The sequence below is a fragment of the Chiloscyllium plagiosum genome, chromosome 12 (assembly GCF_004010195.1).
Source record: "Chiloscyllium plagiosum isolate BGI_BamShark_2017 chromosome 12, ASM401019v2, whole genome shotgun sequence".
In the NCBI taxonomy this organism is placed as follows: Eukaryota; Metazoa; Chordata; class Chondrichthyes; order Orectolobiformes; family Hemiscylliidae; genus Chiloscyllium; species Chiloscyllium plagiosum.
In genome coordinates this window covers 82,100,624-82,115,382 of record NC_057721.1, presented here as the reverse complement: position 1 = coordinate 82,115,382, position 14,759 = coordinate 82,100,624, and the positions used below count along the sequence as shown (strand labels likewise).

At 42.1% G+C, this 14,759-nt stretch overlaps 1 protein-coding gene across 1 annotated transcript in view; it reads left to right on the top strand.

Moving 5' to 3' along the window:
• The window catches only part of gbe1b (glucan (1,4-alpha-), branching enzyme 1b), a 611,336-nt gene that overhangs the window by 510,525 nt on the left and 86,052 nt on the right, over nucleotides 1-14,759 (top strand). The window contains exon 13 of the mRNA XM_043701429.1: nucleotides 9,200-9,384. Coding sequence (XP_043557364.1) covers nucleotides 9,200-9,384 — 185 coding nt within the window. The remainder of the gene's footprint in view (nucleotides 1-9,199; nucleotides 9,385-14,759) is intronic.

Here is a 14,759-nt window from a genome sequence, read left to right as displayed (position 1 = left end):
TCTACCTGAGCATGTCGGATGGTTGGTACCTTTGCAGTTTCCCATGAGTCAGCGAGGATGTTGCATTTTTCCAGGGAGATTTTAAGGACAATGGTGAAGCGAGTCTTCTGCTCTCCTGGTAAGCACTGGCTGTGATAAATCCAGTGGACTGAGCTAGAAGCTCTCGATCAGGAGTGTGGTGAGTATGGCCTGTCGAAAGTAGCTAATTGACAGTAACTAGTACCTCGATGTTGGAGATGTTGCCCTGAATGAGGACACTGCCTGTGGGATACTGGGAACTCCACCTGTACAATACAGTTCACTCTGCCTCCACTGGGTTCTCAAACTGTTCTGTACAAAGTTAAGAATCACACAACACCAGGTTATAGCCCAACAGGTTTATTTGGAAGCACTAACTTTTGGAGCGTCGCTCCTGCATCAAGCTCTGAAAGCTAATGTTTCCAATTAAACCTGTTGGACTATAACCTGGTGTTGTGTGATTTTTAACTTTGTTCACCCCAGTCCATCACTGGCATCTCCAAGTCATGTTCTGTACCAGAAATTCTTCCTGTACTTCACCTAGGAATTAGCCTTCACTTTATTGGGTACTCCACCTGGAGCTGTACAAAGGACTATGTGCTATAGCAGAGCAGTCAGCCTGGAATGTAACACGGATTCTGCCTGAATGTACTCCTATCTCATAGGAAGGAGTCATCGATAGTACCAAGTTAGTGTGTGAGACTTAGTCAAGTGGCTCTGATGATGTTAGAACATAGAACATAGAAAAGTACAGCACAGAACAGGCCCTTTGGCCCACGATGTTGTGCCGAGATTTAATCCTAATGTAAAATATAGTAACTTAACCTACACACCCCTCAACTCACTGCTATCCATGTGCATGTCCAGCAGTCGCTTAAATGTCCCCAATGATTCTAACCCTGGCAACATCCTTGTAAATCTTTTCTGAACCCTTTCAAGTTTCACAACATCTTTCTGATAGGAAGGAGACCAGAATTGCACGCAATATTCCAACAGTGGCCAAACCGATGTCCTGTACAGCCGCAACATGACCTCCCAACTCCTGTACTCAATATTCTGACCAAAGCATACCAAATGCCTTTTTCACTATCCTATCTACCTGCGACTCCACTTTCAAGGAGCTATAATCCTGCACTCCAAGGTGACTTTGTTCAGCAACATTCCCTAGGACCTTACCATTAAGTGTATAAGTCCTGCTAAGATTTGCTTTCCCAAAATGCGGCTCTTCACATTTATCTAAATTAAACTTCATCTGCCATTGGCTGATCAAGATCCTGTTGTAATCTGAGGTCACTTTTGCTGTCCACTGCACCTCCAATTTTGATGTCAACTGCAAACTTACTAACTCTACCTCTTATGCTCACATCCAAATCCAAATCCAAACACAAATAGGTTTCCTTCAATCAAATGTTTCCTGTAAATTGAGCCCAACATCAAGGTCTACGAGTGATTAGAAATCACAATTTTGTGCATCTCTTCCTTCCTGCCTGGTTTAACTTCTTCTGGGTTCAGCATTCCTGATGAAGGGCTTATGCCCAAAACGTCGACTTTCCTCCTCGGATGCTGTCTGACCTGCTGTGTTTTTCCAGCGCCACACGTTTTGATCCTGATCTCCAGTATCTGCAGTGCTCACTTTCTCCAGACCTTTTCAAACAACTTGGAAAACAAGTTGGAAGGATTGGATCCAGTTGTTGTGGTCTAAGTTGGGAACAACATTGAAAAGGAAAGGCGAGGTGTCGTGTTCAGTGAGGACCAAAAGAAGACTGCCTCCTTCCCCTGCCCTGCAAACCACTCCACTTTAGAGAGCTTTCATCTACATGTTTTTGAAACCCAAAATTTGTTTCACATAATTACTGTTTGCAGAAGTAGCAATTGCTGTGCTTCCCACCTTGTTGGAACTCTGTCTTTCTCATTACTGTATAATTTTAGATATATATCAGATGTGAAAATCTGTTGTATTATTTTCCCATCTCTCTACTGGATGTTGGTGTTGCTGTCCAGGCCGGCATTTATTGCTCATGCCTAATATCCTGAAACTGGGAGCAGTGACATTGACATGGGGCTGCAGTCTCTTATGAACCGAGACTGTGTAGTGATAGTAGGTTTCCTTTAGGGTCATCAGTGAACCTGTTGAATTTGTATAACATATTGTTATGGTCATGTTTACTGATAAAACCTCTAAAAGAAATTTTTGGAAACTTGGTAAAGTGAATCACGTTTTAAAAATAGACCAGGGTTTTCACCAGTCCAGTAACAGCTAATGTACTGCTGAATCCTGCCTTGAAAATAAATTGGTATCATGTGATAGAATATGGATTCATTTTCATTCACGTCATATTTTGAACTTTCTGCACCTAGAATGTTATGAGTGAAGTTTAGAGTGCTTTACTACGTAGATAACCTCCAATTGGTGGTTCTTACTCTTGTCCCAATAACTCATTGCTCGAGACAGAAGATCTCACCAGTTTCTCAGTTAGCCAGTGGCAAGAAGAAACCTCTCTCCGTCACGCAAGTCCAAATATTTCTTTATTTTTTAAATATTTATTCATGGGATATGGGCATTTCTGGTTAGCCAGCAGTTACTGCCTGTCTCTAGTTTCCTTTGAGAATGTGGTGATGAGCTGCCATCTTGAACCATTGCAGTCTGTGTGCTGTATGTCGTCCCATAATGCCCTTGGAGAAAGGAGTTCCAGGATTTTGACCCAGCAACTTATTTCCAAGTCAGGATGATGAGTGCCCTGGACAGGTCATGTTATCATATATCTGCTGCTGTAGTGCAGGATCTGAATGTTTGTGGATCTGGTGCCAGTCAAGTTGGCTGCTTTGTCCTGGGTGGTGTCCAATATTCCTAAGATCAGATCAGGTGGGAGGATAGAGTCCATAAATGTCCATTACAGGTGCAGAAGTTTTACGTCATCTCCACAATGAGCAGAAACCATGCTGAATATAGATAGATAAGGAAAAGTCCCTGGTACTGTAAATCATATCACAATGCAAGCTACTGCAGATTCGCTGCAGTTCAGTCTGTTATAAATGAAGGCAACGGATTCAGTCCTTTTCATCTTTCATCACAATACCTTTCTTCATCTCCGTTATACCCACAGCCATCTCCACTTTCCTTGATACCTTTCCACAAAAAAAAAGAAATAACGAGCTTGCATTTTATAGCATTTTAAAATATCAAAATATTCAGATGTCTTACAATCAAAGTGTGATCACTGTTATTTAGGCAAAAGCAGCACACAGTCCAACAAACAGGAAAGCATTGCCAAGCACTTTTTTTTGTGTGAAAAGTGAAATATGAACTGTAACTAAGGGAAATACTGAGCAGATCTGGCAGCATCTGTGGAGAGAGAAACAGTTAACATTTCAAATTGATTTCCTTTGAAATTTAAATTTGTGCATAACAAGCCCCTGTAAGCAACAGTCAGACGATAACCAGATTGTTTTTGTTTAACCGCAAGAAACAAGATAAAGGAATATCTTTCAATAAAATTGCTCATTTATTTGTTTGTATTACCGAGCTGGCCATGAGCTTCCAAACAAGATATTCTCCATCTGAAAGAAACACAAAATGCAGGTCACTAATTTTTTACACCTTGTTGTTGATACTCTTGTTTACAGCCACTTAGCTTTTGAGTTCAGCTTTCAGGAGGTAGCTTAAGAGCACTAGAATGCAATATAAATAGCACACAATTACAAAACACTTTCTCTTTCTCTGTTTCTGTCACGCTGCCCCTTAAAGCTATTTTATTTGCTAAGTGAAGTGCTCCATCTGTCGGAGATTGCTAGACACGATATGCTATGGACCACCATCCAGCAGTTGGCTGGACTAGTTTGAAAAAAAAACAATTCAGCGCTAATAAAATCCCCGAAATTATAAAAGATGGAGTAAAGCAATAACTCGTACTTCCATAACACCCTTTTTTTCTGAGTTTTGTTCAGGTTGTAACCAGATATTCAAATTTGCTGCTGAAAGTGGCCAAAACTAGGGAGTCATATGTTCAGCTAGTATTTAACACCAACATCTTTCATTTATATGTTTGTCCAATAAATGTTCCCACACCTCAATGCATCAAAGAGGAGAGGGCATAGACTTAAAATCATGAGCAAACAGGCAAAAGTTACACGTAGGAATGGTTGGGGAACATCTGAAAGACGCAGGCCATTTGGCCTCTTGGGTCTGCTGTGCCGTGGCAGATCTTTTTGATTTCGATTTCCCATCTTTGCCTGATAACCTTTGCCGTTCCTGCCGAACAAGAACCTGAATACCTCTGCATCAAAAATATTCAATGACCCCTACACCACTGCCTTGTACCAAAGAGAGTTCCAAAATTTCATAACCCTCTGAGGAAAAGGTAATCTCCTCTCCGCAGTCTAAAGAGGGTGATCCCTAATTTTAAAACAGTGCCCTCTTGTTTTGGCTTGACCCAAAAGAGCAAGCATCTTTCTAAATTCACCTTGATAGATACCATTTCATATCTTATACACTTTAACCAAGTCATATGTCACTCTTCCAAACCCCAGTGGAAAAAGAAGTCCCGCTTGTCCAAGGTAGCCTCATAAACAACCTATTCATTCTAGATGTAGATCCAATAAATCCTCTGTGAATGACATGCATTTACATCTTTCCTGATATAAGGAGACCAAAACTGCACAGAGTATTGGAGATGTGACCTAACCAAAGCCTCTTAAAACAGGTGCATAACCTCCTTACTTAAATATTCAGTTCCTCTTGTAATGAAGGAATGCATTCCATTAGTCGCCTTAATTATGTGCTGTACCTTCATATTAACTTTGTGATTAGTGCAGTTGAACGTATATATACCACTAAATCTCCGAATTCCATCATTTTCGATTTAAGTAATATTCTGCTTTTTCATTCTTCCTGCCAAAGTGAATAAGTTCGCATTTTTCCTCATTATAATCCATCTCACAGATTTTTGCCTGCTCACTCGAATTAGCTATATCTGCCTGCAAACCGCTATGTAGTCTTCACTGTGCAATACAAATACAAATCCACTCTTCCTCTTTTCTTTCATTGAACTCATTGAATTATGGACGTGGTTAATAGTTTTGTTTTATTCACTCGTGGGACATGGGCTTTGCTGGTTGGGCCTAGTTGCCCTTAAGGTGGTAGTGAGCTGCCTTCTTGAACTGTTGTAGTTCACATGTTGTAGCTTGACTCACAATACCCTTCGGGAGGGAATTCCAGGATTTTGACCCAGGGACACCAGCAAAGCCCATGTTGCACGAGTGAATAAAACAAAACTGTTAACCAAGTCCATAATTCAATGAGTTCAATGAAAGGAGAGAGGAAGAGCGGATTTGTATTTGCATTCAGTGGTGGTAACCCCATCGAATGTGAAGGGGCAGTGATTAGGTTGTCTCTTATTGGCAATGGTCATTGCCTGGAATTTGGGTGGTACGATGTTATTTGCCACTTAGCAGGCCAAGCTTGGATATTGTCCAGATCTTGTTGCATTTGAACATGTACTGCTTCAGTATTTGAGGAGTCGTGAATGGTGCTGAACATTGTGCAATCATCGGTGACCATCCCCACTTCTGACCTTATGATGGAGGGAAGGTCATTGATGAAGCAGCTGAAGATGATTTGGTCGAGGACACTACCCTGAGGAACTCCTGCAGAGACAACTGACCTCGACCAACAGTCTTCCTTTGTGCCAGGTATGATTACAACCAGCAAAGAGTTTGCCCCCAGATTCCTTGATCTCCTTTCCCTCAACTACTGGTTGAAAGTGAACAGATCAGATCTCACTGAAATCAAGGCAATTGTGGTGAGAAATGGCTCAAGCTTCCAGTATGTTCAAGATCCTGCCACTAGGGTGAGACAGAGAGTTGCCAATTAAACTGTAAAATCAATTTTATTTGTGCAAGGTACCTTGCATGTCAATTAGTTGGTAAAAAGATTTAGAACTGTATTATGCACAGTATTAACAGACAAATACGTTTGACTTTTCTAAACGCCACCTATCATTTAACAGGTAAGGTTACCTCATCTATTTTAAATGGCTGAATAGCAGTTTTGCCAGGGCTCCTTGATGCCACACTCAGTCGAATGCAGCCTTGATATACAGGACATACCTGGGCAATGTTCCACATTGTTGGGGAGATGCCAGTGTTAGAACTATCCTGAAAGAGCTTTGCTGGGGACCAGCAAGTTCGTGAGCACAAGTCTTCAGTGTTGTTGCCAAAATGTTGACAGGGTTCATAGCCTTTGCAGTATTCAGTACCTCAACTGTTTCTTAATATCACATGGAGCGAATCGAATTGGCTGAAAACTGTTATCTGTGATACTGGGGGCTACCAGGCAAAGCTGAGATGGACCATCCACTTAGCACTTAGAGTTATCCAGCATAGAAACAGAACCTTTGGTCCAACTCATCCGTGCCGACTAGATATCCCAATCTGGACTAGTCCCGTTTCACAGCATTTGGCCCATATCCCTCTAAACTCTTCCAATTCATATACCCATCAGATGCCTTTGAAATGTTGTAGTTGTACCACCTCCACCACTTCCTCTGGCAGCTTGGTCTATAGACGCACCACTGTCTGCATGAAAACATCAGACCTTGGGTCTATTTTAAATCTTTCCCCTCTCACTTTAAACCACTGCAGCAAATGCTTCAGCCTTATGTTTTGCACTTATATATTGGGCTTTGAAATAATATGAAAATGTCATCTAAGCCTTGGAATCTAATATTGATCATTTTAGCAGGCGATTTCTTTTTCAGCCTTGGGTGACATTTCCCAATGTACTGTTTCATTGCTGCTATTCAGCCATTTAAAATAGATGAGGTAACCTTACCTGTTAAATGATAGGTGGCGTTTAGAAAAGTCAAACGTATTTGTCTGTTAATACTGTGCATAATACAGTTCTAAATCTTTTTACCAACTAATTGACATGCAAGGTACCTTGCACAAATAAAATTGATTTTACAGTTTAATTGGCAACTCTCTGTCTCACCCTAGTGGCAGGATCTTGAACATACTGGAAGCTTGAGCCATTTCTAACCACAATTGCCTTGATTTCAGTGAGATCTGATCTGTTCACTTTCAACCAGTAGTTGAGGGAAAGGAGATCAAGGAATCAAAGTTTATATTTATTTTGTTATGGACTTATTTTTTCATAAGTTTCTGTGGATCTAGTTTGAAGGACTATTTTACAAGTGGATTTTTTTTTGAACAGGTCAATGAAAGAAAAATGACTTTTTTTTTAAACAAGACATTTTGTGGTTGTCTCACTGACTTGTGACAACCCCATGTCTACTAGCGACCACCTGCATGGGTCTATGATTGTCAGGTTTCATTTACTGCTTTGGATATTGTTCAAAGTAATTGAGGGGAAAGTCACTGAAAGAAAGAAGCCTTCTATCTCTGTTCTCCTATTTCTGGAAAAGAACCCTTGTGGGTCCATTGTGATACCAAGAGTCCTGCAGTTGCTTTTGCTTTAGGAGTTTCTGAAAGAGTCTGTCAATATCTCCTGAATGACTGTGTCTGCAAAGGCTCCCAGCAACAACTGCATGTGTTCAGTGTCATCCATCTTTGTGTGTCAGAATATCAAGACAATAGGCACCTGAGCATCCCGAGCCTGATCATTCTTTGCCTTTAAGTGCTAAGACTTAATGATCCAGAAGTATTTTGCTTTAATCCCTGCAAAGATAAATCAGGTTTATTTCCCTTTCTGTGTGCATGTGTGTTTGTGAATGTTATAGCATATCAAGAAAGGATGTTTGTTTTGTCCTGATATACACTGTATGTTCAACAATTCTACATCTTTGTGGAATAAGTTTAGTTTTACAATAAATCAATAATTTTGTGTTTATTAAAGCAGTGTGGTTGATAGGTTGTTTTATTCTAAATCTGTTATCTATTAACAAGCATATGATTGGTCTTATTGGGAACCAGGCAAAATAACTAAATTGATACAAAAATAGAAATTGCTGAAGGAACTCAGCAGGTCTGGCAGCAACTGAAGAAAGATCACAGACATGAAACATTAACTCTGCTTTCTGTCCACAGATGCTGCCAGACCTGCTAAATTTCTCTAGCAATTTCTGTTTTTGTTTCAGATTTATAGCATCTGCAGTTCTGTTTTATTCTTATATAATTGAATTGGTGTTGTGACTGGTGCAAAAGACAACACGTTTCTTCCATTGTGCTCACAACAATATAGTGTCTTTCACAACTTTGGGATATCCCGAAGCATTTTACAGGCAATGAAGTACCTTGTGGAATATGGTCACTGTGCTAAGGTAGGAAATGCATACAGCACAAACTGTGGTCACTTCTTTCAGGTGTGTTGATTGAGGGATAAACATTGGTCAGGGCACAACACAGAACTTCCCTGATGGAGGGAAGACTCAACCTTGGCTTGATGTCTGATCCAAAACTTGACATCATTCACAGTGCAGCACAGCTTCAATACTGCACTTACACGGTCAGTCACAATTTTATGCTCAAATCTCAAGATTGGGACTTGAACCCATAAACTCCTGTCTCAAAGGCAAGCATGCTACCCACTGAGCCGTGGCACAACACAACAAGAATCTGTACCATAAACTGTTCCATTCCACCGGTTGATATTGGGTGTGAAGATAACTTTCTAAGAAAGGCGGCACGGTGGCTCAGTAGTTAGCACTGCTGCCTCACAGTGCCAGGGACCTGGGTTCGATTCCTGCCTTGGGTAACTGTCTGTGTGGAGTTACAGACTGAGCCGTGGCACAACACAACAAGAATCTGTACCATAAACTGTTCCATTCCACCGGTTGATATTGGGTGTGAAGATAACTTTCTAAGAAAGGGCGGCATGGTGGCTCAGTAGTTAGCACTGCTGCCTCACAGTGCCAGGGACCTGGGTTCAATTCCTGCCTTGGGTAACTGTCTGTGTGGAGTTTGCACATTCTCTCAGTGCCTGTATGGGTTTCCTCTGGGTGCTCTGTTTCTTCCTACAGTCCAAAGATGTGCAGGTTAGGTGAATTGGTCGTGCTAAATTGCCCATAGTCAGGGTGAATATGGGGAATGGGTCTGTGTGGGTTACTGTTTGGAGGGTTGGTATGGACTTGTTGGGCTGAAGGGCCTGTTTCCATACTATAGGGAATCTATCATATTATTCTGTTTTAATTTTTAAAATACTCACTCACCCTTTAACATGTTACAGGCAATGAATTTGGGCACCCTGAATGGCTGGACTTCCCGAGAATAGGAAACAATGAAAGTTACCATTATGCCAGACGGCAGTTTGATCTTCTGGATAATCACCTCCTTCGTTACCAGCAGCTGAATGCTTTCGATGCAGACATGAATAATTTGGAAGAGAAATATGGTTGGCTTGCAGCGCCACCAGTGAGTAGGCTCGTTACCTTGGTCTCAGGCATTATGTCTCTCCCTGTTCCTCACTTTCTCTCTCATGCCCTTTTCCTATTCCCCTCATGTGCTGTCACCCCCTCATGTGCAAACTGCCTCAATGCTTGCTTTCACTTTAATACCTTCAATCCTGCTCTTTACTGTCTGTTGTTCTGTCTTAAACATTCCTCTTACTTTCTTTCGATCGTGCTCTCACTCACCTTACCCGTGCTTTTATTCTCTTCCTGAGGGCGATTTACTTTCTTTCTAAGGAGGAATTGGATAGTGACAGAGCACGCAGCAGAGTTTGAGCACTCCAGGTTGCTGATTAGTTCCAGTGTTTCAACATAAGCTCTGGGTCAAACTGGGTATAGAGGGGTTGAGACAATGGACACAGTAGATGAGGTGGGTGGATGTACAGGAAAATCTCTGCCAGGTGTGGAAAGATCCTTTGGGGCCTTATACAGAGGTGTGTGTGTGGGGGGGGGCGGGGGGGTGATGTGGATGTGGGTGCAGGTTGTACACTTCCTGTGGTGGCAAGGCAAGATGCCATTCAGAACTGAGGAAGAGTCATAGTAAATTTGTAATATTAACTCTCGTTTCTGTCACACCACAGCTGTTACCAGACCTACTGAGTTTCTGCCGCATTCTCTGTGTTTGTTTCAAATTTCCAGCATCTGTAGTAGTTTGCCTTTATTCCTTGTGCAGTAAATCCAGTTCAGTTTCTGGTAAATGCTAACCTCCGGGGAGTTGATAGTGGGGTATTCAGTGACGATGATAATGATACCATTGAATGTCATGGTGCAATGGTTAGACTCTGACTTGTTGGAGATGGTTGTTGCCTGCAACTTGTGTGATGTTAATGTTAGTTGCTGCATTTGAACCTGGCCTGTTTCAGTGAGCAAGGAGTTAGCGAACATCCTCAACTGACCTTAGGATGGGGGGAATATCATTGATGAAGCAGTGAAAGATGGTTGAGCCCAGGACACTATCTTGAGGAACTCCTGCAATAATATCCTAGGCCTGGGATAATTGCTGATCAACATGAGGTGCTAGCTATGACCACATGTACCGGAGAGATTTCCCATGACTCCTGTTGCCTTCAGCTTTGCTAGGGCTCCATACAGTTAACGCATTTAACAAGCCTGGGCGATACTGCTTTGAAGCAAACCAGCACCAATGTCATTATGGAGAGACTAAACCGAATAGTGCAGGAGGAGTTAGATGAGCATGGCGGAGGGGCGTAAGCAAGTTCAACTTTGAGACTCTTCAGTGAGAGAAGGTATATTGAAGCTTTTGTAATAGAAGCAGCAGTTTAGCTGAATAATTATTGAGAAAATCTTATTGGAAGAGAAATGGAGAGGAGAATGCTTTGAGGAAGGGGCAGATAGAAATTCCATTGTAGACAGGCCAGGAGTTGCAGAAGATTAAATGTGAAAAAGGGTCAGTCACCCAATAACTAGAGTTAGGAATGTATGAACATGCACAATTCAATAGTAGGGTTAGAAGCCTTGTTTGAGTGTAGAAGATGTAAATATAAATCTGTAATGGAGATATTGACTAAGTTAGAACAGGATTGAAAATTTAATATTCTTGTTTGTAAAATTTTCAAGTCAGGTAGAAGAATAAAAATTGTGAGCCGTTGTCATTGCAATTGAAGAAACCAATCAATGTTTGAATGTAAATGTGTCTTTGGGAGCTGCATTTCTATAGATTATCTCAGGACATAGGAGAAGAAGTTAGGCAATGGAGCAAGTCTCTGTGTATTACATGCTGCTGCACACAGAAAGCTGAAGAAATTCAAATCTTACCTGACTTAATTGAAGTTCAGTTTATCAGATATTTAAAAACATCTATGGACTCTCAACTCCTCTTCCCCTCTCCTGTGATCCTCTCAATCGCTCCTTCCCTCTTCTACCCATTTGCACGTCGCCCCATGCTCTTTCGCCCTACTCTCTCCCGCCACCTCCACCACCTCCTCTTGCTCATCTTGCCTACCACCCGCCAACCCCTCAATGGCCCTCCCCCTCTCCCAATGACACCCTACCCTGGTTCCAGTCATAGAGACCTACAACACGGAGACAGACCCTTTGACTCAAATTGGTGCAGTTGACCAAAATGTCCATCCACACTCACCCTATTTCCCTGCACTTGGCCCATATCCTTCTAAGAGAACGTGAGGACTGCAGATGCTGGAGATCAGAGCTGAAAATGTGTTGCTGGAAAAACGCAGCAGGTAAGGCAGCATCCAAGGAGAAGGAGAATCGACGTTTCGGGCATGAACTTCTTTGAAGGGCTCATGCCCGAAACATCGATTCTCCTGCTCCTTGGATGCTGCCTGACCTGCTGCGCTTTTCCAGCAACACATTTTCAGCCCATATCCTTCTAAGCCTTCCCGATCCATGAATTTGTCCAAATGCCTTTTATATGTTGTTAATGTACCCACCTCAACCACTTCCACTAGCTGCTCATTCCATACGTCGACCACCGTCTGTGTAAAGGTTGCCCCTCAGGTTCCCTTTTATTCTTCATCACAGTCCTGATGAAGAGCTTACGCTTGAAACATCAACTCTCCTGCTCCTCGGATGTTCCCTGACCGGCTGTACTTTTCCAGCACCACACTTTTTGACTCCTTCCTATAGCAAGGTGACTAAAACTGACCACAATACTCCAAATGTGGCCTCACCAACATCCTTTACAACTGCAACATAGCTTCCCAACTTCTATACTCAGTGCCCTGACTGATGAAGGTCAGTGTGCTAAACGCTTCCTTCATTGCCCTATCTACCTGTGACTTCAGTTTCAGAGAAATGTGCACCTGAACTCCAAGGTTCTACTGCACGCCTTAATGCTCTGCTATTCATTGTGAAACTCCTACCTTGATTTGACTTTCCAAAATGCAAGACCTCGCACTTATCTATGTTAAACTCCATTTGCCATTTCTCAGCCCACTTCCTCAGCTGATTTAGTTCCTGCTGCAATTTCTGATAACCTTCCTTACTCTCCACGATACTGCCTGTTTTAGTGTCGTCTGTGAACTTAGTAATCATGCCTTGTACATTTTCATCCAAATCATTGATATAGATAACAAACAGCAATGGGCCCAGCACCGATCCCTGAGGCACTTCACAAGTCACAGGCCTCCAGTCCGACAAGCAGCCTTCCACTGTTACCCTCTGCTTCCTACTATCAAGCCAATTGTGGATCCAATTTGCGATCTATGAATTCCATGCGATCTAACCTTCCAGAGCAGCCTACCATGTGGAACCTTATCAGAGGTATTACTGAAATCCATGTAGACTACATCTACCACCCTGCCCTTGTTAACCTTCCTGGTCACTTCATGAAAGTGCTCTAACAAATTTGTGAGGCATGATTTCCCACACACAAAACCATGCTGACTATTCCTAATCAAACCCTGTCTTTCCAAATGCTTGTATATCTTATGTCTCAGAATCATCTCAAGTAACTTACCAAACACAGATGTTAAGCTTACCTGTCTGTAATCCCCAGATTATTCTTTGGAGCCCTTCTTGAGCATAACATTCTCTACCCTCCAATCCTCCCAAACCTTATCCGTGGCTAATGATGATGCAAAAGTATCAGTTAGGGCCCCCATAATTTCTTCTCTAGCCTCTTGCAGTGAATCAAGATCCTGTTGTACACTTAGATACCCTTCTGCACTGTCCACTATAACACCAATTTTGGTGTCATTTGTAAGTTTACCAACCAAGCCTTCTATAACTACATCCAAATCAATTTTCTAAATGATGAACTAAGTGAACCCAGCACCGATCCTTGTGGTGCCCCTCTGGATACAGGCCTCCAGTCTGACGAGCAATTCTCTGCCATTACCCTCTGTCTCGTACTGGCAAACCAATTTTGTATCCAATTGGCTACCTGTTCCTGGATCCCACATGATCTAATCTTACAATCAGTCTGCCGTGCAGAACCTTGTTGAAGGCCTTGCTAAAGTCCATGTAGACAATGTCTACCACTCTACCTTCATCTATCATCTTGGTACGTCTTCAAAAAATTCACTCAAGTTTGTGAGATACGATTTCCCACACACAAAGCCATGCTGACTATCCCTAATCAGTCCTTGCCTTTCCAAATGCATGAAGTTCTGAAACATAGACTCTGCTTTCTCCCCACAGACGCTGCCAAACCTGCTGAGTTTCTCCAGCAATTTCTGTTTTTGAGCACAGTATTAGAGCATACTTTAAATGGGACATACCTATAGTTGATTAGAACTCAGGCAAGAATGTGGTTTTGAGATTATAATCAGATCAGCTGTGACCTTAGTGAATGACAGTGGTCCTAATTTGTATCTAAGGTGTGAAATATGGAGAATGCACAATGATATCTCAGTTACAAGATCCATCTTGAAAGTTCTGGAAAAATTGAAGCTTCAAATGACCTTAGAGAGGCTATAATGATCACACACTTCAAGAAAGGAGGTAATTTGTGCTGTAAGAACCACAACTGTTGGACAAATCTGAGCCAGTTTACTTCTTAATTACCTTTTGCCAATTGTAGAGAAGATCTTCACGATTTCAAGTGTCGTATCCAAGTACCAGAGAAACAGTTGACATTCTCAACACTTCAACTTCAAGCAAAGCGCAGATAGCATCTCTTGGTGTTTGACTTTCTTCAATCTCCCAAAATCCTTTAACTCAGGGAATTGTCCTTTGAAAGGGCAGAGCTGCAGTATGGATGCCCCAGAAGGGCAATACAAAGAAAATATCCACATTCATAAAGAGCAAAAGTGCACGGTGAACATTTATGTTCATTCTGAAGATGAATGACTTAAGGATAAGTGGCATTGGACTCAACATAGACTCATAGAGATGTATAGCATGGAAACAGACCCTTCGGTCCAACTTGTTCACGCCGACCAGATTCCCCAACCCAATCTAGTCCCACCTGCCAGCACCCGGCCCATAACCCTCCAAACCCTTCCTATTCATATACCCATCCAAATGCCTCTTAAATGTTGCAATTGTACCAGCCTCCACCACATCCTCTGGCAGCTCATTCCATACACATACCACCCTCTGCGTGAAAAATTTGCCCCTTAGGTCTCTTTTATATCTTTCCCCTCTCACCCTAAACCTATACCCTCTAGTTCTGGACTCCTCGATTCCAGGGAAAAGACTTTGTCTATTTATCCTATCCATGCCCCTCATAATTTTGTAAATCTCTATAAGGTCACTGTTCAGTCTCCGACGCTCCAGGGAAAACAGCCCCAGCTTGTTCAGCCTCTCCCTATAGCTCAAATCATCCAACCCTGGCAACATCTTTGTAAATCTTTTCTGAACCCTTTCAAGTTTCACAACATCTTTCCAATAGGAAGGAGACCAGAATTGCACACA